At 36.0% G+C, this 24,429-nt stretch overlaps 1 protein-coding gene across 5 annotated transcripts; it reads right to left on the bottom strand.

Annotated features, from left to right (window-relative positions):
• Nucleotides 1-1,442: 1,442 nt before the first annotated feature.
• On the bottom strand, nucleotides 1,443-7,395 carry AGTR2 (angiotensin II receptor type 2). 5 transcript variants are annotated; one of them, XR_009598946.1, is made up of 4 exons: nucleotides 7,118-7,395; nucleotides 5,547-5,743; nucleotides 5,327-5,396; nucleotides 1,443-4,090 (listed from the first exon to the last, which is right to left on the bottom strand). XR_009598946.1 is itself a non-coding variant. In XM_012107488.4 (3 exons), the coding sequence occupies exon 3, from the start codon at nucleotides 4,052-4,054 to the stop codon at nucleotides 2,966-2,968; it is 1,089 nt and encodes a 362-aa protein (XP_011962878.1). In that variant the 5' UTR covers nucleotides 4,055-4,093; nucleotides 5,327-5,396; nucleotides 5,547-5,616; the 3' UTR covers nucleotides 1,443-2,965. The 5 variants fall into 5 exon arrangements, 3 of the variants coding, with proteins under 3 accessions (XP_011962878.1, XP_042097707.1, XP_060264447.1); XR_009598945.1 differs by having other exon boundaries at nucleotides 1,443-4,093; nucleotides 7,118-7,384; XM_012107488.4 differs by lacking the exon at nucleotides 7,118-7,395 and having other exon boundaries at nucleotides 1,443-4,093; nucleotides 5,547-5,616.
• Between the last annotated feature and the right edge of the window lie 17,034 nt (nucleotides 7,396-24,429).

The following is a 24,429-nucleotide window of genomic DNA, read 5'->3' as shown; positions in this document are numbered from 1 at the left end:
CCAGTACTCTTTTATTACTGTGGTCATGGATATGTAAGCAGTGTGGTTTGGAGAAAGTTGAAAGTCTGAGCAGGACTGTCTGAAATATCAGCTTGTAGCCTAAGATTCACTGAAACTACTAAATACGTCTGTTAGGATTACTCAGATCATTGATCAGAGACAAACTTAAAGATTAATATGAACTCATCTGTACCTCAGTGTCCTTATTTGTAAAATGAGAATAACTGAATCATTTTGGGAATAAAATGAGATAATACAAGTAAAATACTTATAAAAGTATATATCATATAGTGCTCACCTAATAGTAATAACTATTATTATTACTATGTGGTTCTTGGGCATTATGTGGGTGAGATGAATAAATGTGGAACCATGGAAAAGAAAGCGAATTAGGTAATACTTGGAAATGGGACAACCAAAATGAGAATACAGTTTTGTTTGCTGTCTGAGAAACTTAACATGAAATTTATATTTTCAAAGAGAAAAGAAGACATTTATACCTTTGTACATTCCTGCAATCAGAGTTCACATATTCATGCACCATCTTCTCAAATGACATTTCTTCTTAGTCCCAGGAAAGACCACTGTATTCCAAGCCTCAGAGAATTACTTATGGATCAATACTGGGTTCCTTTGGTGGCTCAGTTGGTAAAGAATTTGCCTGCAATGCTGGAGACCAGGGTTCAATCCCTGAGTTGGGAAGATCCCCTGGAAAAGGAAATGACAACCCACTCCAGTATTCTTGCCTGGAGAATTCCATGAACAGAGGAGCTTGGCAGGCTACAGACCATGAGGTCACAAAGAGTCAGATAGGACTGAGTGACTAACACTTTCACTAACAAGGAAGTGGAGGCCAGTCTTAAAATCCCAGGGATTAGGTAAATAATTCTTTTCATTAAGGGAACACCCAGGGGAGGGAGGTTTGCATTATGATTAGTATCATAATTGTTATTGTGGGAGAGGAACTGATATGAGCTGAATATTGGAAGCTGTGTTCATCAGTTGAGTGAGACATTCTGAGGGTCAGGGATAATTGGAGGGGTGTTAAAGAAACAGAGTGGTGTGGGCAAAAGCAGACAGGCATGAGAGAGCAGTAGGCTTGAAAAAAAGCAGTTTGAGTCCTTTTGTGATGCTTGAACGTACAGTGTAAGAAGAGATGGCAGAGGGAAAAAAAAGTCAGACAGGCAGGGAAAAATCAGGTTTATTGTGGTCTTGTAGACCATAGCAAGAAATCTGGGCTTTCGTTTGATAATTAATAAGGGATTATGGCTGAAGACACAAGAGTGGGAGACTAGAAGAGTATAGCAAGAAGCCATATAAGGAATGATGGAAGGTAAAACTAAGAAGTATCAGTGGGGATTATAAGGAAGATGAGGATACAAGACAAGGTAAGAATCTATAACTTGAGGTAGTTACAACAAAAAAGTAAAGTGCACATGATCTTCTAATCAAAGCTTTTATTTATGTTTTACAAAGTTATTTAAAATATGAAGTCATAGTTGGTTTTACATTTAACTATTTGTTTTTATTGATAATAGTAGATGACATGAAATAAGGACTTTCCCAGAAAGTAGATCAAGAGTATTGTTGGATCTATAGCCCTGAAATCTGGCGGAGATGCCAAGCTTCTGAAACTTTACTACTATCTTAGAGGTCAGTACTGGTCTAGTAAGGTCCTAGATAACCTGATAAAATATGGGTCTGGTGCAGAATGAAATGTTTAACTTCTAAAATTAGGATTCACGCTCTAAATAAGGTAACTCAGTTTCAGGTATTTCTCAAACTTAGGAGTTCTAATAGTGTTGAGAGATCTATGCACCAGTCACTGGTATAGAAGAGTTCCACAGAATCCTATAAATTCTGGAACAAACAGTATCCACAGGTGTAATTTAAGTATACCCCATGGTTTATATTTTCTAAGCCATGTTGCATTGCCCTGACAGGTAGGTTTGCTGTGTGACACCAAACTTGTCATTTGCTGGATCTCTTTGTCCTTCTGGAGTATCAAAATTACATTCTGAGATAACCTTTTCCTATGCTAGTTAAGGGTTTATTACAAATTAAAGAGTTAAAGCAGCCACCCAAATATTTTGGGAAGCAACCCACAACCAAAGCATCAATCATAAAACTCAGGTCAACTTCCTATATATCAATCAAAGCACCAAATCCAAAAGGTCAAGGATGTAAAAAATGACCATTACATTTTATACACTAAATAGTTTTTAGTTATTGTTTTTGAAAAAGTATCAGAGGACATAGAAAACTTCAAACAGTTAAAATAAATAGAAATTTAAAAAGTTTATTCAGACTTTAGTGCACACTCAGATATTTGTTTATTACAGATCTATGTTATTACACATTTCACTTTTTGTGATTATAAATACAAGTTAAATGTAGGAGTACATGTGATCTATACTATATTCCTAGCCCTACTCAATATATAGCCGTATCTTAAATATAAAATTATGCTAAAGTGAAATAGAAAAAGATTATTATTCATAATATAAAGTAGAAGTGCGCATTCCTTTTAGCATACTATCTTGTAAATAATGCAATTAATTAAAAGACTGGCCTTGGTTCAAGAGAGAAGCTTGAGGAAAATAGATATAAAAATCAACAAAGACTCCAGAACTTCTCAAAGAGAAATCTGAAACCCCAAATCATCATTCACAATTTCTTATTAATTATAATTTGAGATAAATTCCCAGTTATTTCTAGATTATAGATACATCTCCCCAGTGTCATCTTGTACAGATAGACAAGTAAGGGAAAAAAAGGAGGCATTTTTTGAAAGTCACTGGAGGATAAAACTTAAGAGGTACATTTGGTTTCCTGTTCTAGAAGTCTGAGAAAAGATTACATTAAGGGGAAAAATTTGTTATTTTACTAAAGCCATCAAAAGATAATTCAGGGAGATCTTTTAAGCCAAGTAGCCATATTGATAACATATATTCCACTCTCACGTTTAAGACACAAAGGTCTCCATTTCTCTAAAGGAACTGCTTTTTCCACATGAACCATTCTCTCTCTTGCCTTGGAGCCAAGTAATTGGAACCCTAAACACACGGCGGAGCTTCTGTTGGAACCTGTTTCCAACAAAACAATACAGAAAGGGATTAATGCAGCTGTTGGTGAATCCCAGGAGAATGGCAAAAGGAAGTGCCAGGTCAATGACTGCTATAACTTCACAGCTATTAATGACACCCATCCAAGCTAGAGCATCCAGGAAGGTCAGAACATGGAAGGGAAGCCAACAAATGATGAACGCCAGAACAACAGCAGCTGCCATCTTCAGAACTTGGTCACGAGTTATTCTATTCTTCCCATAGCTATTGGTCTTCAGTAGATGTTTTCTGATTCCGAAATAACATGTTGCTATGAATATTAAAGGGATAATAAAACCAAGGATATTTTTCATTAAAGCAATCCCAGCTGACCACTGGGCATACTTCTCAGGTGGGAAAGCCATTATGCAAGCATTCACCCCTAAATACTCAATTGTTCTGACATCCCGGAAATAAAACGTTGGCAATGAGGACAGACAAGCCATACACCAAACAAGGGGAACTATATAAGATGCTTGCCAGGGATTTCTTCTTTGAGACAGAAAGGGGTAAATGACAGATTGGTACCTATCAACACTCATGCAGGTGATAAAAAAAATGCTTGCAAACATGTTCAGGGTCAGGAAAGAACCAAAAACTTTACACATTACAGGTCCAAAGATCCAGTCATATCTATGAGAATAATAGGTTGCCCAGAGAGGAAGAGTAGCCAAAAGAAGTAAGTCAGCCACAGCTAGGTTGAAGATGTAAATGCTGGAAACCTTCTTAGGACCTTTTTGACAACAAAACAGTGTAACCACAATAGTATTGACAAGAAATCCAACCCCAAAAATAATGTAATAGAGAACAGGAATTGCATCTAAATGCTTATCTGATGGCTTATGTGAGCAATTAAAAGTAGACTCATTGCTGGAAATGTTCACAAATCCAACGTGAAGACTGCTGGTAATGTTTTTGCTGATGGTGGCAAGGGAGAAGTTGGCCTTCATGTTGATTGAAATGTCAGCAGCTCCTAATTTTTACACCTTCTGGGGGAAAAAAAAGAACTTGTAGAACACATACAGAATTTAAGATATTATCAAGTTGTTAGTATTATAAAAGTTTGTTGAAAGCAAAAAAATGTAGGTGATTATAGAAAATATTGGGAAACAGAAGTATGCCTTCTGAAATCAGAATAGACTTTACTTGTTGAAGAAGAGAATTCTGTCAATAACACCAAGAAATTAAGACATTCTGGCATCAAGACTGAAAATTCTAAGCAAAACTACTTTTTGCCCTTCTTTTCTATTGTCAAAAAGGTTAAAGAAAATTAATATTTCAAAAAGTTAGCTAGAATAGGAAATATGTGAAACAAATAAGAAGAAACTAAGAAATAAGAAAGTTAGCATTTCAAAAACACATGAGCACATATCTCACTCTGTATACTTTCTAGAAATCACACCACTGCCTACTATTGCATAGAGAAATGCCTTATTCAACTAACTAATTATATACAAATCATTCCAGCTATGGAGAAATAAGTAAAATAAACTATGGAAAAAATAAGTAAGTGTACAAAAGACTTAAAGAGAATATGCAAAAGGAACATATTGGGATGGTGGGTTATGGCTGATTTTTACTAATTAAAAATAATACCTATAGTTCTACTTTTCCATTATTTTCACAATAATAATATAATTAAGTGGTAGTTATGGAATATGTGCATATTTTTAAAACCCCCATCGCATTTTAATAGAGACTATTACTTTTACATATGGATATTTAAGTTTAATCCATATAAAAGAAAAGCTACTTCTTTTTTTAATTAGGAAAAGAAAACTAAAAAATAGCAAAATTGGATTTAGGGTCAAGTAGGAAAAATTGTGTTGTTCAATGAAATAAGAATTGAACATCAATGATTAATCATAATATAACTGTATCACTTTTTCCTTTGCTTTTTTTTTTTTTTTTTTTTTTTAGTTTAACAGCTAAGTAGTAACAGTGCTACTTGGCTCTTGAATATTATAACCAATATTCAGATTTTTGTGGTACTGTTATTTTTAATAGCAACGTTATTTTAAAACAAAAAAAATTAGCTGAAGATAAACACAGTAAGGGAAAGACTATTCCTTTGGATAGTTTCAAAACACATATAAATAAACTACTCAGTGAAAATGTAATCAGCAAAGAATCTCTTAATAAACAACAAACATCACTTTAGAGCTTTATTCTTTCATAATCTTGACTTAACAAATTAACATGAAAGAATCTAAAATACTCACTTGAAGACTTGTTGTTCGTGTTTAAAACTTAGTTATCATAAATCAGCTTGCTTCGTTCTTAAGTGCACCCCTGTAAGAGAAACAGTAGTTTAATAATTTAGGAATTTAGCAAAATACAGTGTTAAAATACAGGAAAAAGGGAAAGTACATCCATAAAAAATTTTCATTTAATGTATGTTTTACTTTCCAAATAGAGTATGTATAAATTGTGGAGACCTACCTTAAAATTTCAGGCTGAAGAATGCTTTTAATTTTGTGCTTATTCGTTCCCTTAGAGTGAGGGACGTAATAGCACCAGATCTCTGGTTTCCTTCTTATATATTCCGTCTGTCCACTGGGAGTCTTCAACCTACATAATTCTAGGTCTGACTTATGAACACTTGCCAGCTTTCCAGTGGGTTTTTTTTTTTTTTTTGGCTGCAAAACATTAATCTGAAATTCTTAGTGTCTCCAATCATAACAGCTCATTCAAATAAATCTCAAACAAAAAAATGAAGTTTCCACAAATGTGTTAGAGAATTTTGAAGTTAGTGGCTTACTTTAAAAGAAGAATATAATTATTTGCAGAATTTTCTCTTTCTTTACCCTGATACTGGCATTCTAAAATGAGTTAAGGAGTGGAGAGTAGGGAATTTATTCTAGTAGTAGAGTTAAATTCCACCAGCATCTTTTACAACTTTCATTACTGTTTGAAAAATTTTACCCCTGTTTAATAAAAGAACAGCAGCAACTTTACTTGAAGTCTAAAATTTCTAAAATTTCTCCCTTTTGTTAAGCAATTTTTGTTGGCTTTTGCTGCAGAGATAGTGACAGGAAGGATATAATTCTCATGTCTTCTGAAAGAAATATTAACAAGCAGTGTCTCCTTTCATGGGTCTCTATCATATTTGTAATTAAATACAAAGTATACAACATCAGAAGGATTAGGCAGCTATTGCTGCCCAGATTACTGTTGTTTTTCTTTTTGTGGGGTTGAGGGTGGTTAGCCTTATACAATAAGTATAGTAGAAGCAAGAGTGACAAAAGAAAGATAAATACAGGTGATGGTAGTGATTATACCAGTTGACGATAAATCCCATTTGCCAAACACTGTGCTAAGTGCTTTATACTCAATACTTTTTAATAGATAGGCAATATAGCATACCAGTGTATGTACATGGCCTCTGGGTTCCAATTACCTGGTTCACAAGCTCAGCTATACCACTTAGTAAATCCATGACTATGGCCAAGTTACTTTCCTTCTTCATGTCTCAGTTTTCTCATCTGAGAAATGGGGATGATGTTAATTACCTACATCATGGAGTTATAAGAATTAAATGAGTTGTTATGTTTAGAGTGCTTAAAAATTGTGCCTAGCACATACTAGGTACTATTATAAGCTATTAATATTACCTCCATTTAAAAAAATCAGTACAGTAGGGCTCACAGAGTTTAAATAACTTTTCTGAAATCACATAGCTATTAAATGGGAACATTTGATTTGAAACCAAGGCACTCTAATGTCAGCACTCACAGTCTTAACCTCCACAGTACAGGAGGCAGTATTAGCTGGCCCTTTAATCTCACCCTTGTCCTGGCCAAAAGAAAACATGCAACATTTACAAAAAAGTCATTGCTGGCCATTCATAAGCTGTTACAAAAGCACTGAAGAAGGGGGGAAGAGTTTGAAGGATTGTTGCATGGGAGAAAATATTTTTCATTTTCTTCCCAAAATGGAGGCCACAGGTAGGCAAAATGTATGACTAGTTAACTGCAGTGAGTACAGATAACCAGAGAACCCAAGACACTTACATGAGTATAAAGGATTCCAGTTATTTCTACTGATCGTATTTTTTTTTCTGGGAGCAGTAAGAGTGCACTTAGCCAGGCTGCAGGCTGCAGGTGAAGTAAGAGGGCAGGCAGGCTCTGAGGAGGTTGCTGGGGACCTAAGTAAAGGTCCCACAGAAGTAACACAGCAAAGGGAGGATGGGTTACAAAAGACAAATTACAAATGACATGAAACAAAACAGATGGCTTTTGACATTTGTCTGTTTTTTCCGTTCATTTTGAAGTTGATCCTATAGTACACAGATGGGATCAGCAAGAAGAGGTCACCATTGCCTGAAAAATATAGTACGATTCAAAAGTTTGCACAATACTATTTATTTCAGCAGACTGTTTGAACATGGTGCAAATGCTCCTCATATACAGACACAGCATTTTATGAAATCTCAAAATATTTTCTTCCTATGTTCTGGACAGATTCAGGTTGAGGCTCTGTCCAAATGATGGAAAACTGATGTTTGGAAAACAAATGAGGGGGCACATATGGTTATCGGCAGGAGAGTTTAAATGGGAACTGGTTTCACTCTTTGTTTAAGCCTGGTTTCTCCCTCCATTTCAAATGTTTGTTTTTACCATGTACCGGGGAATTTTCCAGGCCAGGGCCTCCTGAGTGGTCACGATGGGTCAGATTCCCACCCTGCTCTATTTCTAGCCCCATCTCATTCCCCTTTTAAAGAAATAGCCAGGAGGTGAGCTATAAACTTTTGAGAACAAACTGCAGACTCGCCTCCGGGAGACCTGGCCTTGAACACCCCTGAGGAGTAGGAGACCTTGTCTAGAGCTTTTGTCCTTCATTACAGTAAGTTCTGACATAAATAAAGTTTAAAGAGGCACACATTTCCCAGAAGATTTAAAGGATAATTATTCTGTTTCTTTATAATTTTAGGAGTAAAAATTTTCACAGGTCAAAGAAAAACTATGTAACTACAGAGAGATAAGGGAGAAAAAAAGCAAAAAGAAAAGGAAAAGCAAAGGAATAATAATATTGATACCACTTGAATCAAAAAGCATAGCATATTATTGATTCAGTAAAGAACTCCAAATTAAGCCCAACAATGTAAATACACTTGAGAGTCAAATAAATGTCAGTCAGAAGGAACAGTACAACACAAAAAAATTCACTCTCCTGGGGGCAGAGAGTAATTTTTTCTGCTGGAAGATTGACTTTAAAGCCCCAGGTCATTTGAATAAATTATGTAGCTCTTCAGGACAAGTGCAGCTTGGCTAGCAGAATTAAACAATGGTAAATCACATTGAATTAACTTTTTTCTAGAGAATACTTTTCATTTATTGTGAGATTACTTAACACTAAAATTTAATGGGCCAGGTTTAAAAAAAAAAAAAAGGAGGAAGTTCTCCAGAGAAATTTCTCCTCTGCTAAAAATCTCGGAAAGAAAATCTCGTCTGTCTCTCTTATCCTCACACACACAGATGAGGTTTTGAAGGAAAAAAGAAACTATAAAGTACAAGTCTGGGTATATGTGCCCTAGTTATAAAGGTGACGATTAGAAGTGCAGACCATAAAATGATTAAATATATACTAGCCTTCTTTTTTAGTTTATTTTTCGTTATTTTAATTTTCCTCCACCCCAGCTACCTCTCTGAGTCCCTATCCAGAATAGTAGTGTTCTGGGAAGCACACTGATAGAAACCGCCCACCCTGGCCAGGCACCATAGTAACCATTTGCATGAGTTACTTTATGACAGGAGGTCCTAGTAAGGAACATAGAACTAATAAGCCACCACTAATCGGAAGAGTTCAGAAAAAGTTAAAGGAAGATCCCACATGTCTGACCACCTCCCAGAATCCTTATCACTGGCATCCATTTTGGCTGAGCAATGAGTGCGCCACTAGAAAGGACTCTGAGTCAGAATGATTGGCCAAAGACAAGCCAGAAACTAAACCCATCACCTTACCCTACTGCTCTCTGCCTGGGTGCCCTTTCCCAATAAAATCTCTTGCTTTGTCAGCACATGTGTCTCCTTGGACAATTCACTTCCGAGTATTAGACAAGAGCCCACACTTGGGTCTTGAAAGGGGTCCCCCTTCCTTCAACAGTAGCACTTCCACTTTTCCCAACTTCAACACACACACACACACACACAAATACAAAGCACACCTCATTACCCACATATATACTTAACACTAATCTTTTTTCAATTCAGTTACCATAGCGAAGCTTTACTTTAATTACCACTGGACTTTTCCAAGCCTGAGGGTCCCTGAAAGGGGAGAGTTGTGAAGATTGCCTTGTCATTATGTCTTTGCAGATTATTTTTGTGCCTCTCTTTAGCTTTCAATATAATGAGAACAAGAATGTCAGGATGAAAGCAAGTGAGAAAAAAACAATAAGGATCAGAAATAGCCGTCATATTGACCATTTTGTATAAACCAGCCTAAGAAATTCAGTAAAATGGCCAATATGAGTGATTGTATCAAATTAACTGACTGCCTAGGCATCACAGAGAGTAAGAGGACTATTAAATCAGTTAACAAGGTGGAATCCATGCAGTGAAGTGAATAGATGTCTGACTCAGTACATTCCTGAGGCCAGTTGCTTCCAGTTGAACCTGATCACAAAAACATAAGGAGAGGGAAGAGTTCCAATTTCCCTTTGCCTCAAAGGCATCTGCAGGCCTGAGCATCATGTTCAGAGCAGGATCTCACAAAAGACACCCTAATTCTACCAAATAGCATCTCAATGTATGTAACCCAACTGTTGAAAAGATAAACAATTACAAATGAACATATAATTTTGTTCACATTCAAAATATCAACTAACTGATATGACATTTTCTCCTACTTATCTGACTAAATTGATTATGTAGGGTATCACAATATGCATTCCAAAATATGCCACTTTGGCATAAGGATTATTTTGAGCTAAAGACTGTAAAGAAGCAGATACAAGGAAAGCTCTCTGTCTTCCCCCATCTGCCTAAAAGCAGGACAAAATTTTGTAAATATGTCTCTGTTTCTTTTACCAGAAAGAGCAGAATTCTTAATGAATAGGAGAAAACTTTAGACTCTATCAGCCCAGAGGTGGACACCAAGAAGAATCTACATAACAAGTCTTACTGAATAATTTTTATCTTCCATTAGTTTCCCCCATATAGAGTTGACCCTTGAACAAGGCAGGGGATAGGGCATCAATCTCTGGGCAGTTGCAAATCCATGTGTAACTTTACATTGGGTTCTCCATACCTGTAGTTCCATGTTGACAGATTCAACCAACAGGGGGTCATATACAGTAATAAAATTTATTGAAAAAAATCTGCATGTAACTGGACCCTTGCATTTCAAACCCGTGTTGTTCAAGAATCAACTGTATTTATTTTCCCACAGTTTGCCACTCAGAATCTAAACCCCCTTTCCTTTGTCTTGTCACTGCTCTGCAATTTTATTGTTCTTTGTTAAGATGCTATATAAGCCCTCTGATGACTCCTTTGAGTTGAGTTACTCATGATTGAATTCTCCTACTCAAATGCAGAATGTGTATGTTCATAAACTCTGCTTTTTTTCTACTTAATCTTTTATCAGTGAATTTTTCTGTCATAGCCACTGAACCTAACTGGGTAATTTTTTTTTAATCCTACAATTAATTTGACTAAATTATCCAAAATGACCAGTTAGTTAAATTGAACAAACCAACCAGTTTTCTTATCAAGTTTTAAATACTACTGTTAGGTAACAAAGATGTTCTGGGGAAATGTTGCTTGGTTCAATTTCTCATAGGGGAGTAGATCAACAAACCATTAAGTTTAAAGTTTAGTCCTCAGGCTTGAGGTCCAGAAACTGAATTTTCCCAGGATACCCAGGCTCTCAGCAATAAACTTGTGCCAACAAAATTCTTAGAAAACTAATGTACCACCTTGACTGCTAATGTATTCATTTATAATTGGGATATACTACTTTGCAATGACCATAAGGCTTGTGTTCCTTATCTAAAGCACTCTCTCTATCTCCTTCACAATATCAGTAAAGAAGGGAAATCAGGCTTGGTGACTACACAAATAAGACCAGGAAAACTGGTAACTGGGAGCATATTTTACTTCAGCTCTGGGAAATTCTATAGCAGGCATTATCATTCTAGAAGCAGACTGATGATTCCCCAAAACCATTCTCTCCCCTACTTTAGCCTCTCTGAACCCTAATTTCTTGTAGCCACCCAATTATTACTTTAAATATTACTATTACTGATGAAGCTATAGCCAAGTCCCTGCTCTAGGCAGCCTAGAAGACATTAAAGATCTTGATTGATTAATTAGACAAACTGTCAAAGTTGAAGGATGGTGAGGGTTGCAGCAGGAGGGGAAGCAATGCCCTGATGTTTGTCTACAACAAAGATAGGGGGAAAAGGTGGAATAATATATCTCCAAAACTGGCCATCAGTTCACAGAAAATAATAAAAACAAATGGATATTTGGCTTTGTTTGAGGGACTCATTTACCCCAACCTCTCCTTCTGGTCCCTAAAAGGACAGAAAAACAATAAAATGATGTACATCTTTGGATATATTTTGCTTTTTAGGCATAAAATGATTTAAGATTGAAAGATAGAGGAAGATGACAGGAAGTATGGGGGTGGGGTTCTGGGGTCTTAATATCAAAGAAGTGAAAAACAGACTTATTGGAAATTCTGAGACTGCTTGAGCTTTTAGACATTTATCTTACAGATATTGTGGGTTTTTTTATTCATTTGTTTGTTTTTTCTTTTTTTGGCTTGGGGAATCTTAGTTCCCTGACCAGGGATCAAACCCCTGTCCCCTGCAGTGGAAGTGAAGAGTTCTAACTACTGGATCGCCAGGGAATTCCCAGTCCTACAGGTGGTGCTAGTGGTAAAGAGCTCGCCTGCCAATGCAGGAGACATAAGAGACACAGGTTCCATCCTTGGGCCCGGAAGATCCCCTGGAGAAGGGCATGGCAACTCACTCCAGTATTCTTGCCTGGAGAATCCCATGGACAGAGGAACCTGGTGGGCTACAGTCTGTAGGGTTGCAAAGAGTCAGACAGGACTGATGTGACTTAGCTCACATGCACAGATATTTAGATTCATGATGTTCAACACAGATTTGTAAAATCTATAACTGAAAGTAGAATTATTATTGTAAATAATTCTCAATGTGTCCCCAAAGAAAACAGTTCATTTTCAGATATTTAGAGGTTGATAGATTTCTGTACAGTTATGTTATTGCACATTATTACAATATTAACAACCATGTTTTATATTGGTCCTGTTTTATATAGGTCAAAATTGAATTACTCAGCTTTATTTTTTAAAAATTGAGATATAATTCATACACCATAAAATTTATCCTTTTAAAACATACAATTCAGTGGTTTTTAGTATATTCACAAAGTTGTGCAACTATTACCACTATATAATTTCAGTAGATTTTCATCACCTCTGAAAGAAACATGATGTCCATTAGCAGTAGCTCCCCATTCCTCCCTCCCTGCCTCTATTCTCTTTTTATTTTAAGCTTAAAAAAGCAAGTTGTAGCCTAGAGATTCCAAAAGACATTGTCTAGAGGAAGAGATAACAAATCAATACGTAAATGAATGAACTTCAAGAACAAATTGCATTACAATTTTCATTGTAGTTTAGTTATTTTCAATCACATTAATCCCCACAGATTGCAGTAAACACTGATTCAGTGAACATTTAGTACTGTTCATTTAAGTCTACTTCCCGTTAACTGTATATATTTTTGTTGAGCTATTTGTTCTGAACTCCCAGTCAGAAGGTTTGGCATTAATGCAAAAAACAAACATCATTTACATAGCTCCAGGGTTGATTCCATCTGAAGGTTCCCAACCTTTTTATGAAGAGAGGTCATTTTTCACTTCCCCAAACATGAAGTCCCTGGGGGTTGTTAGGGAGGTGCTGACATTAAAGAATGCGAATAGAGTACAGGAAAGTGTGCCAGGCACGGTGCTGGGTACTAGACACGATTTTCCCATGTACTTCTCAATGATCTGAGAGACCTTTATCATCCTCATTTTATAAATGAGGAGAAATTAGGAGACTGAAATACAAAGAGGTTAAATAACTTGCCCAAGTTCAAACAGCTAGTAAATTATAGAACTGATGCTCAAACCCCAGCCATTATTTCTCCTATACCATTCTGTTAAATATGAGGCACTAGATGAATTCATTTCCCCAACTCAAGGAGAATTTTTAAGCCTTCTTGGAGTCTCTGGGTAAAAGTCAGTTAGAAAAATGTTTTCAAAGCAGAATAGCTCAGCAAAAGCAAATAATTGGTAAGTATAACACTCAGGGAAAATCTCACAAGAAAAATGTTGTAAAAGGAAGATTTTTTTTCCAGAATCTTAAAGTAAATGCCTGTAGCTAAGATGAAGTCAGTAAGGTGAAAAGATCTTGAACTGCAACAGTTTAGTTCTTTGTTTATATAATTTAATTGACTATACAAATCTCTTCAGAGTATTAGAAAAGCTTTTAAAAAGAAATCTAAAACTATAAAATGTATAAAATAAAAGAACAGTGCAGATACAACTTGTCCTATACTTTCCAAATGAATTTGTGTTTTAATCAGGTTAAAAATTTCTAAAAGTTTCTATTAATATTTTTTCCCCTTGAAATTTTGCCAAATACTCTGAGAAGTTCCAGGCCCTACAGGCACTCCTATGTAAGTCTTGGTATCCTAAGATACTAATAGAGTTAAAGAGAAATGTGAGCTCCATTAAATATTGGGATAGGTAGTTGTAAAGAGTTGGACACAACTTAGTGACTAAACACCAAAAAAAAAAAAAAAAAGACCTAATAATGTCTTTCTTCTGCACAAGACAGTGATTCTAGGCAGAAAGAACAGATGAGGAGGCAGGTGAGGAACATCCAAGTTCATTGCTTCAGCTATTGAAAAGTAGATCTTTGAGAATATTTCAGTGATTTGGGCCAGTAGATTATTTATTGTAGTTCTGTGCTTGTTTGGAAGTTCAAGCACAGAAGCTAGAGTTCTTCTCTCTTTGGAAGAGAGAATGAAGGGATGAAACAGTGATCTCCTCCACCAGCCAATTGGGCCAAATAGGGTCAGTACTGAAAAGTTGGATTCAATATTTTATAATGCTAACCCTCTGTGTGCTCATGTAGGATACTGTTACATTATCCACACCAATTTTATAGTCTGAGCTTCATTAAAATACTTATTCTCTCTTTTAAAAAAATATTGATTTATTTATTTTACTTTACAATATTGAATTTAAAATACTCATTCTTTCAACAAACATTTCCTCAAGGCCTAACATGTACTAGTGCTTAGGCCAAGTACTGGAACCTCAGAGATAAATAAAACTTGCCCCCTGGTTTCAGGAACTTCCCATCTAATTTATTACAAAGAATAAATTTTTTTTAACAATTTTTGTTCTTTCTGACTTTGTGAATATGAATAAGCCCTAGAGGTAATTCTTTGGATAAGGAGATGAGCAAGGAGGGAAAAAATGAGGTTCACCTGTCCTCTGGAGTGTTTTCTACTAGGAGAGGGAAGTGAAAGCAGAATCTTTCAGAATGCACAGTAGACTGGTGGGTATTGGGAGACTGATGCTGGTTCTGTATTGCCACTTATCACTGGCAGAGTCCAATCCCTTCCTCTCCCTCTCTGTCATCCACTTCCTTTTCATTGCCCTTCCTCTTCCTCTCTTTCAGCAATTTATCTTTGCATTGTGTCCTTTTTACTATTTTTGTAACTTGTGTTAGATTGAAATGACAAATGTATTTTTCCACGTTACATATTCAAAGTGATAGGCACACCATGGCCATCACTGATCTCAAGGACCAGACAGTTCAAATGGTTAGATAAACAACATATGGATCATGTGGACAGATCAAGGTAATAAACTGACTGACTATCACAGAGGCTGATCTAGAAGGAACAGTACTGTGTGCTTTACATTTATAGGACATTCCAAATAGACATACAACTGCTGATGACTCTATGTTCACAGATTAAAAATAAATTTAATAAAGAGGGTTTTGAGACATGTTATATCAAATACACTTTTAAAAGATTTTGAATGCATCAATCTATTTTCACCCACATTTTGTCATATAGTACAATAGTGAAAACACAAACCCTGGAGTAAGATCAACCTAGGTTTGATCCTTGTTTTACCATTTACTAGCTGTGTTGATGATGCCATTCAACCATCTCATCTTCTGTCAGCCCCTTCTCCTCCTACCCTCAATCTTTCCCAGCATCAGGGTCCTTTTCAGTGAGTGGGCTCTTCGTATCAGTTGGCCACAATATTGGAGCTTCAGCTTCAGCATCAGTCCTTCCAGTGAATATTCAGGGCTGATTTCCTTTAGGATGGACTGTTTGGATCTCCTTGCTGTCCAAGGGATTCTGAAGAATCTTCTCCAACACCACAGCTCAAAAGCATCAATGTTTCAGGGCTCAGCTTTCTTTATGGTCCAAATCTCATATCCATACATGACCACTGGAAAAACCATAGCTTTGACTAGAGGGACCTTTGCTGGGAAAGTGATGTCTCTGCTTTTTAATACACTGTCTAGGTTTGTCATAGCTTTTCTTCTAAGGAGCAAGCGTCTTTTAATTTCATGGCTGCAGTCACCATCTGCAGTGATTTTGGAGCCCAAGAAAATAAAATTTGCAACTGTTTCTACTTTTTCTTCATCTATTTGCATGAAGTGATGTTACAGGATGCCATAATCTTAGTTTTATGAATGTTGAATTTTAAGCCAGCTTTTTTATTCTTGTCTTTCACTGCCATTAAGAGGCTCCTTAGTTCCTCTTCATTTTCTGCCATTAGAGTGGCATCATCTTCATATCTGAGGTTGCTGATATTTCTCCCTGCAATCTTGATTCCAGCTTTGGATTCATGCAGCCCAACATTTCACATGATGTACTCTGCATAGAAATTAAATAAGCGGGGTGACAATATATAGCCTTAATGAACTCCTTTCTAAATTTTGAACCAGTCTGTTGTTCCATGTCTGTCTGGTTCTAACTTTTGATTCTTGACCAGGTTTCTCAGGAGTTAGATAAGGTGGTCTGGTATTCCCATCTCTTTAAGAAATTTCCACAGTTTGTTGTGATCCACTAGCTGTGTTACCTTGGATAACTTACTTTGCATCCCTGAGTTCCAGTTTCCTTGTCTGGGATATTGTAAGGATTAAATGAGGTAATATATATATAGCATTTAGTATGGTACCTAGAATATAGTGTATATATACATATATATATATATATATATATATATATATACACACACACATATATATACACTATATAGAATATAGAATATTCGATTAATATTTACTATTTTGATTAAACTACTGTTATTACTCCTCAAAAGCAAGTCAAATAGTTGTGCACTATATTATTCTGTGTTGTCATTTTATACCGAAACAAGATAAATGTAGTTTTGCATAAAGCAGATAGCAGCATAAATAAAATGTTTTCTGGAGATTAATCGACTTATGTTCCTGTTTCTACAAATAAAACATAGACAGAATAACAGTACTTCCTCATAGGTAGTTGTGAGGATCCTAAGAAACAATATATGTGCAGAGTACACAGAGCAGGTACCTGCGTGGTAACATTCATGTGCATTTTTGCTGTTGTTGCTGCTATGATGATGTTTAAAGTTAATAACTATTATTATTAACCATATTCATTACTATTATTATTAATGATTGTCTAAAATTGCCTAAACTGTTTCTGGTCATGTGCTTTGACCTCTAAACAAAGTAATAAACTAAAGTGTAGCCTAGTAATGACTAATGAAGAATTTAGAATGAAAGGCACAGCTTATGCAGACAATATATAAATAAATGTCAGATTATATCACTCTGTTCAAAACTTCCCAATGACTTCTCTCTCAACATGGCTTACAAGGCCTCACATGATATAATCTGCACCACTTCCCAACTTCCATATGCATCATCATCACCATTACTTCTAAGACCTCAGCACCTACATCTTTCTGCCAGTTTATTCCACCCAGTCACACTGACTTCCTTGGTATATTAATACCTAGTCCCCAACTGTATTTTGCACTCAAGATTGCCACAAGTGCTATCCCTACTATGAGACATTCTCTTTCTCCAGAGAGCCATGTGACCTACTCCCTCACTTCTCTTACATCTCTGCTCAAATGTCATCTTACTACAGAAACTTTCCCATTCATCCTTCCATACCCTGCTTTTTTAAAAAAAATATTTATTTATTTATTTGGCTCTACTGGATCTTAGTTGCTGCATGCAGTATCTTCATTGTAGCATGTAGTATCTTTTTCATTGTTGTTGTGGTATGTGGGTCTAGTTCCCTGATCAAGTATTGAATCTGGGCCCCCCTGCATTGAGTGTGTGGAGTCTTTGCCACTGGAACACCAAGGAAGTCCCATACCCTGCTTTGTCTTACATTATAGTCCCTATCACCATCTGACATAGCATTCACACACACACACACACATGCATAAGTAAGTAAGTGTTAGTTGCTCAATCGAGTCCGACTCTTTGCAACCCCATGGACTGTAGCCCACCAAGCTTCTCTGTCCATGGAATTTCCCAAGCAAGAATACTGGACTGGATTGCCATTCCCTTCTCTGGGGAATCTTCCCAACCCAGGTATTGAACCTGGGTCTTCTGCACTGCGGGCAGATTCTTTGCCATCTGAGCCACCAGGGAATCTGACATAGCATTCACACACACACACATACATGCATACACACATATGTAATCATATTTTATTTACTTACTTTTTTCTTATATAAGAAAATAATTTCTATTAATAAAAACTCTGCCTATTTGGTTCACTGATGTAAACTTATGTCCTAGAGCCAAATTTGACTCAAAATAGAAGCTCAATAAATGTTGAATGAACAACTGTCATTTAAACAAAATTGCTTTTTAATTAGAAATGCTTTTCATTAGTATGAAGCAAAGGACCAGATGGAAAATTCTCATATGAGTTATACATAGATTTCTGACATCTCTTCATTCTAAAATGTATCCCATATATGGATTTTATTTTATAACTGGAGTAGATCTAAAGATTTCTTTCTTATTGGTTTTCACTGTTGTTCCTAGGTTCAGAATAATACCACCTTTTATGGCAAATGTTTGTCATAATTGGTTTTGATATATTAACGTTTCAAAGTCTATTTAACGTTATATAATTTAAATTCAATCTGAAGCTCTCTTTTGCTAAATAAATTAATCAGGTATAGGGCACAGAGTTTTATTTATGTTATTCAAATTTTAGAAAATTTCATACCAAATACAATATTAAAACTGGATTTTAATTATGCAAATACTGATAAATAAAATAAAACCTTATATTATGACCTGTTTGTCAAAATTCCTAATTTTTTATACTAAGGAAAATTGCTTAATATCTATGGCCCAAGGCAGAATTCAACCAAATAATTTCTAAGCTATAATATCTATTTTATCTGATGTTGAATATAAAAGCTAATGACTTCCACCAACTCATTCATTCTTTCAAACAGCATTTATAGGGCATTTTTAAAATTAATATGTTTAGACAGCATGCTAAGTTCTAGAGTGTGATACAAAAATGACCAAGAATGTTTCAGCCCGTAGAAGCAAGTCTAAATTGACTGAAGGATTTTAATAAAAATATCAACAATCAACATGCATGGAAGGTGTAGAAGGAACATTAATTTTCTTTTGGCAAAACTTTCAAAGAGAGTAATTTCTATCAGGCAGAGAAAAGGTAAGAAAGGAATTTAAAATGGATATATGTCAAAACATTGTAATGCACCTTCCTAGTCCTACTAGGAGGTTTAGACTTAATCTACTGATAATGAGTAAGTTTTAAACAGAAAATTAGCATGATTGAGTCCTTTTAAAAAAGAAATGGTAAGACTACAATCGGCAGGATAAAAGAGTGTGAAAGAAATGAGAGCTATGCAACCTGTTAGGATATTTGCTGTAAAAGTCCAATACACTCTATGTTCTTCACCAACTTCAAATATGACTTGAAATTTATCATAAAAGAAAAGTTTGAAAAAAAAAAAAAAACCAAACCCTACAGTCATGGCATGTGCAGAAGTTTTTTGGTTTGAAGAAAAGATTGGTTAGGTTAATAACCCACATGCTGTCCCTTCCTAAAAATGTCTGACAGTTTTACTTGTTATGCTGCCCACCAGGCTTCCCCGCCCCTGGGATTCTCCAGGCAAGAACACTGAAAGGGGTTGCCATTTCCTTCTCCAATGCGTGAAAGTGAGACATGAAAATGAAGTCGCTCAGTCGTGTCCGACTCTTAGCAACCGCGTGGACTGCAGCCCACCAGGCTCCTCCATCCATGGGATTTTCCAGGCAAGAGTACTGGAGTGGGGTGCCATTGTCTTCTCCATGTTATGCTGCAGTCTATAGAAAAGCAGTGTTAACCTCTGGAAATAAATTTATTTTAGTGTGCATCTGATTTTTTTTTTTTTTGTAAACACAACCATCCACTTAATTCTGACATACATTATCTATTGATGACTCTATTAAGCTAATTACTGTAACAGGCTTTCAAATCTCCTCATAGTTTTTCTGAAATACCACAAGTTTAGCATATTTCTAAGCAAATGTCCACTTATAACTAACTTTTATTTTCTCCTGTATTTTCAACCAGTGTGAAGGTGCCTCTATAAAGTTTGAGAGAAACAGTTTATTTTTCCTGTCTAGACTGATCTAGTTCTAACATCTAAAGTTTTGAGACTTTGCATTTATGAGGCTCCTTTGAAAGGGTATTGCTCAGGGCTGTTATTCAGTAAAAGAAGTAACAATCATGGTTACTTCTATTCACACAAACACATGCAAAATTTTTGATTATACTAATTATTGAGATATTAATAATACTGCTAATAATAACTGTGTTTAATAATATCTACCATTTCTTTGGTATTTACTATGTGTTAGGAACTGTACTAAGTAACCACATTACAAGCACCATATTTCTCATGTAACCCTCATAACAACACTTTGGGGAAACTGGGACAATTTGGTCAATATCACTCAGCTGATAAGTGACAAACACAAGATTAGCATTCAAGTCTGCTTGCCTCAAGAAATGACATTCTTGGCCCTCATGCTCCACTATCTTGGCTCAGTTTAACTGTAGCCAGTTTGCTTTATGGATATATTCCTATCTAATGAGTCATTGCTATGTTTCTTCCAGTCAACTGTTCTAAGACATCAAAAGGTTTTGTGATCTTGACTTCTAAAGGTCTAGGGATTAAGAATTTCCCTTGAGATAATCTTGGCCTATTATGAGTTATTCTCCATAAATATATACAAATTTTATTTTCCTGTAAGTGTGCTAAATTGCTTCAGGTATGTGTTCTTTCTCTGCTGATGCTGCTGCTAAGTCACTTTAGTCGTGTCCGACTCTGTGCAACCCCAGAGACGGCAACCCACCAGGCTCCCCCGTCCCTGGGACTTTCCAGGCAAGAACACTGGAGTGGGTTGCCATTTCCTTCTCCAGTGCATGAAAGTGGAAAGTGAATGTCAAAGTAAAAGCCTGCTCCCCTCCCCCCTTTAAATTGCTGCTGATGTGGAGAATTCTCTAAGAGAACCATAGTCTACACTGATAGCATCTCATAATTCAGACCATTAAAGAAAGAGGTGGTAGATTTTGGATGCCAGTTTTAGCCATAGGAATTTTGAGCATTGACTTTTCTTCATCATAATAGTAACAGTAAAAATACAGTAATTTTTAATTAATGTTTTCCAACTTCTGTCACATCTGTTATCTTATTCAAAATTCACAAAAGCAAAGTGGGCAAGATAGAAATTATCTCAATTTTTACATGGAAATTAACACTCAAGAGCGTTTCAGTTCAGTTCAGTCTCTAAGTCATGTCCGACTCTCTGCGACCCCATGAACCACAGCATGCCAGGCCTCCCTATCCATCACCAATGGCCAGAGTCCACCCAAACCCATGTTCATTGAGTCAGTGATGCCATCCAACCATCTCATCCTCTATTGTCCCCTTCTCCTCCTACCCTCAATCTTTCCCAGCATCAGGGTCTTTTCAAATGAGTCAGTTCTTCGCATCAGGTGGCCAAAGTATTGGAGCTTCAGCTTCAACATGAGTCCTTCCAATGAACACCCAGGACTGATCTCCTTTAGGATGGACTGGTTGGATGTCCTTGCAGTCCAAGGGACTCTCAAGAGTCTCCTCCAACACCACAGTTCAAAAGCAGCAATTCTTCGGCACTCAGCTTTCTTTATAGTCCAACTCTCACATCCATACATGACTACTGGAAAACCATAGGCTTGACTAGACAGACCTTTGTTGGCAAAGTAATGTCTCTGCTTTTGAATATGCTGTCTAGGTTGGTCAACTATGTCTAGTTATGACCAACTTTCCTTCCAAGGAGTAAGCATCTTTTAATTTCATGGCTGCAATCACTGTCTGCAGTGATTTTGGAGCCCCCCAAAATAGAGTTGGCCACTGTTTCCACTGTTTCCCCATCTATCTGCCATGAAGTGATGGGACCAGATGCCATGATCTTTGTTTTTCTGAGCTTTAAGCCAACTTTTTCACTCTCTTCTTTCACTTTCATCAAAAGGCTCTTTAGTTCTTCTTCACTTTCTGCCATAAGAGTGGTGTCATCTGCATATCTGAGGTTATTGATAATTCTCCCGGCAATCTTGATTCTAGCTTGTGCTTCCTCCAGCCCAGCGTTTCTCATGATGTACTCTGCATAGAAGTTAAATAAGCAGGGTGACAATATACAGCCTTGACGTACTCCTTTTCCTGTTTGGAACCAGTCTGTTGTTCCATGTCCACTTCTAACTGTTTCTTCCTGACCAGCATTCAGGTTTCTCAAGAGGCAGGTCTGGTAGTCTGGTATTCCCATCTCCTTCAGAATTTTCCATAGTTTATTGTGATCCACACCATCAAAGGCCTTTAACTGTGATTTTCTGAGGGTCTTATGGCTAACATGGAGAAGGAAATGACAACCCCTTCCAGTATTCTTGCCTGGAGAATCCCATGGACAGCGGAGCCTGGCAGGCTACAATCCATGGGGTTGCAAGAGTCATACACTACTTAGTGACAAAAGCCTATGGCCAATAAGTCTCCATTTCCTATTCTAGTGTTCATCCAGCTTCTTTAATATTTCTGCACAGTGTTATTTTTGACAAAGAATATGATAGACAATTCACACAAAGGGGAATAATAATAATAGCTCTTATTCATTAAATATGTACACAAGTTAGGTTTTTTTATGTCGCATATATGACCATCAAAAAACCAGTACACAGCAGGTATTATACACATTTTTTAATATGACATACCTACACTAGGAAGTGGCAAAGTTAAAATTTAAAGCCAGATTTGCTTGGCCCCAAATTTCCACTAAGTGAAAAGAATAAATGAACACACAAAAAAGTGTTTATACCCTCTAATAATCAAATAAATGCCAATTAAAGCAAGCTTAGATTTTCATTTTTTTCAGCTTAATTGTAAAAGAAAACCCACTCTAAACTCATGAGATTTTGTTACTCAATGGCAGGATTAATAACTGCCACACTTTTGGAAAAGCAATATGACCATACTTTTGTTATTGTTTAGTTGCTAAGTCCTGTCTGACTCTTTTGCGATTCCATGGACTGTAGCCTGCCAGGCACCTTTATCCATGGGATTTTTCAGGTAAGAATACTGGAGTGGGTTATTATTTCCTTCTCCAGGGGATCTTTCCAACCCAGAGGTCAAACCTGCAGCTCCTGCATTGAAGGTAGAATCTTTACTGCTGAGCCACCAGGGAAGCCCATGACTATACTTAGCAACACTTAATTATTTCACTTTTATCAATGTATCTCAGAGAAACAATTTATCAGAAATAAGAAAATGTACATGAAGAATGCCATTGTAGCATAATATATAATAACACAAATGAAAACTACTAACAGTTTCAAAATATATGATATTTCTATTATAATATTGATATATTAAAATGCTATTACCAAAAAGCTATGAGGAAATAAGAAAATAAGCATTTTATTAAAGAAGCACAACTCAAAATTGAGTAGCCAACAGAGAAAATAATAGTAAATCAAGTTGGATCCCTAACTCCCAAATTTAACCAAAATAAATTCCAGATGAACCAAAAGTTTAAACAGAAAAAGCAAAAGTACAAAAACAGTAAGTCAAGGCCTTTCTAAGCATAATGCAAAATCCAGAAACATCAAATGAAAAACTAATAAATTTAGCCACCTAAATATTATAAAGATTCTACATGGCAAGAAAATACTGTTAAAAAGTTAAAAGAAAATTACGTACTAGGAAAATGGAATTGTACAATACACATGACAAAGGGCTATTTTCCTTAATATGTAAAGAGCTCCTAGAAATCAATAATAAAAAGATAAATAGACCAGTAGAAATTTGGGGGAAAGACAGGAACAGAGAGTTCACAGAAAAGGAAAAAAAGGCAATTAAAATTTTAAAAAATGGTTAAATTCACTCAATATTAGAGAATCACAAAACAGAACTACAGTGAGATACCATTTCTCACCTATACTGTTGAGATTTTTTAGAATGTTTGATAATATACTATATTGATGAGAATATACAGAATTGGGCATTTACATACATTGTTGGTAAGAGTCCAAACTGATACAATTTCTATAAAGGAAGATTTAGCAATGATGTCTACATTCTTTGTAACAACATATCCTGTGGATCTATTTGCATATTGGTACACAGGATATTCACTATAGCATTTTTTATAACAAAAAATTGAAAAGAACCTAAGTATTCATTTATAGGGGTGTGTTAAATTATAAGATATTCTTATAATTCTTATAATGCTGTGCCCCTGTTGAAAAAGCCAAGTGCTGTATTATAATATGAAACAATTTCCAAGATCAATTATTAACTAAAAAAAAATACATGGTGCAGATAATTCTGGTTTCTGCTCTAGCATGTAAAGTTGTTACTTCCTCATAACAACAAGTAAAAAGCTGTATAAAGTGAAAAATTAACAACTTTTGTTAGATATGTCAGGGAAGTGAGGGAAAGCCACTGCCTCCCAAATTGGAGAGGCAAACAGGCAGATAAAGAGAATCATAACTTACTGGAGCAAAAACCCATCAGCAGAAACCCATATGAGAACTAGTACCAGAGGCAGGAAAACCTGAATTGTAATTGATGAATTGCTGGAGGCTTAGTGTGGAAACATCTGAGAGTTAAAAACTCCAGTGAGGGGCAAGTCATTGGCAAGTTCCCCAAACTTTGGTAAGTTTTACCTCTAGGAGCTCTACTATGTTCTCAGAGCA

Source organism: Ovis aries, chromosome X, assembly GCF_016772045.2.
Source record: "Ovis aries strain OAR_USU_Benz2616 breed Rambouillet chromosome X, ARS-UI_Ramb_v3.0, whole genome shotgun sequence".
In the NCBI taxonomy this organism is placed as follows: Eukaryota; Metazoa; Chordata; class Mammalia; order Artiodactyla; family Bovidae; genus Ovis; species Ovis aries.
The sequence above is the reverse complement of the archived record's forward strand: the minus strand, read 5'-3'. Positions and strand labels throughout refer to the sequence as shown.

Bases quoted from the DNA above. Each gene is read 5' to 3' on its own strand.
- AGTR2 (XM_060408464.1), bottom strand. From the start codon at position 4,054: ATGAAGGCCAACTTCTCCCTTGCCACCATCAGCAAAAACATTACCAGC.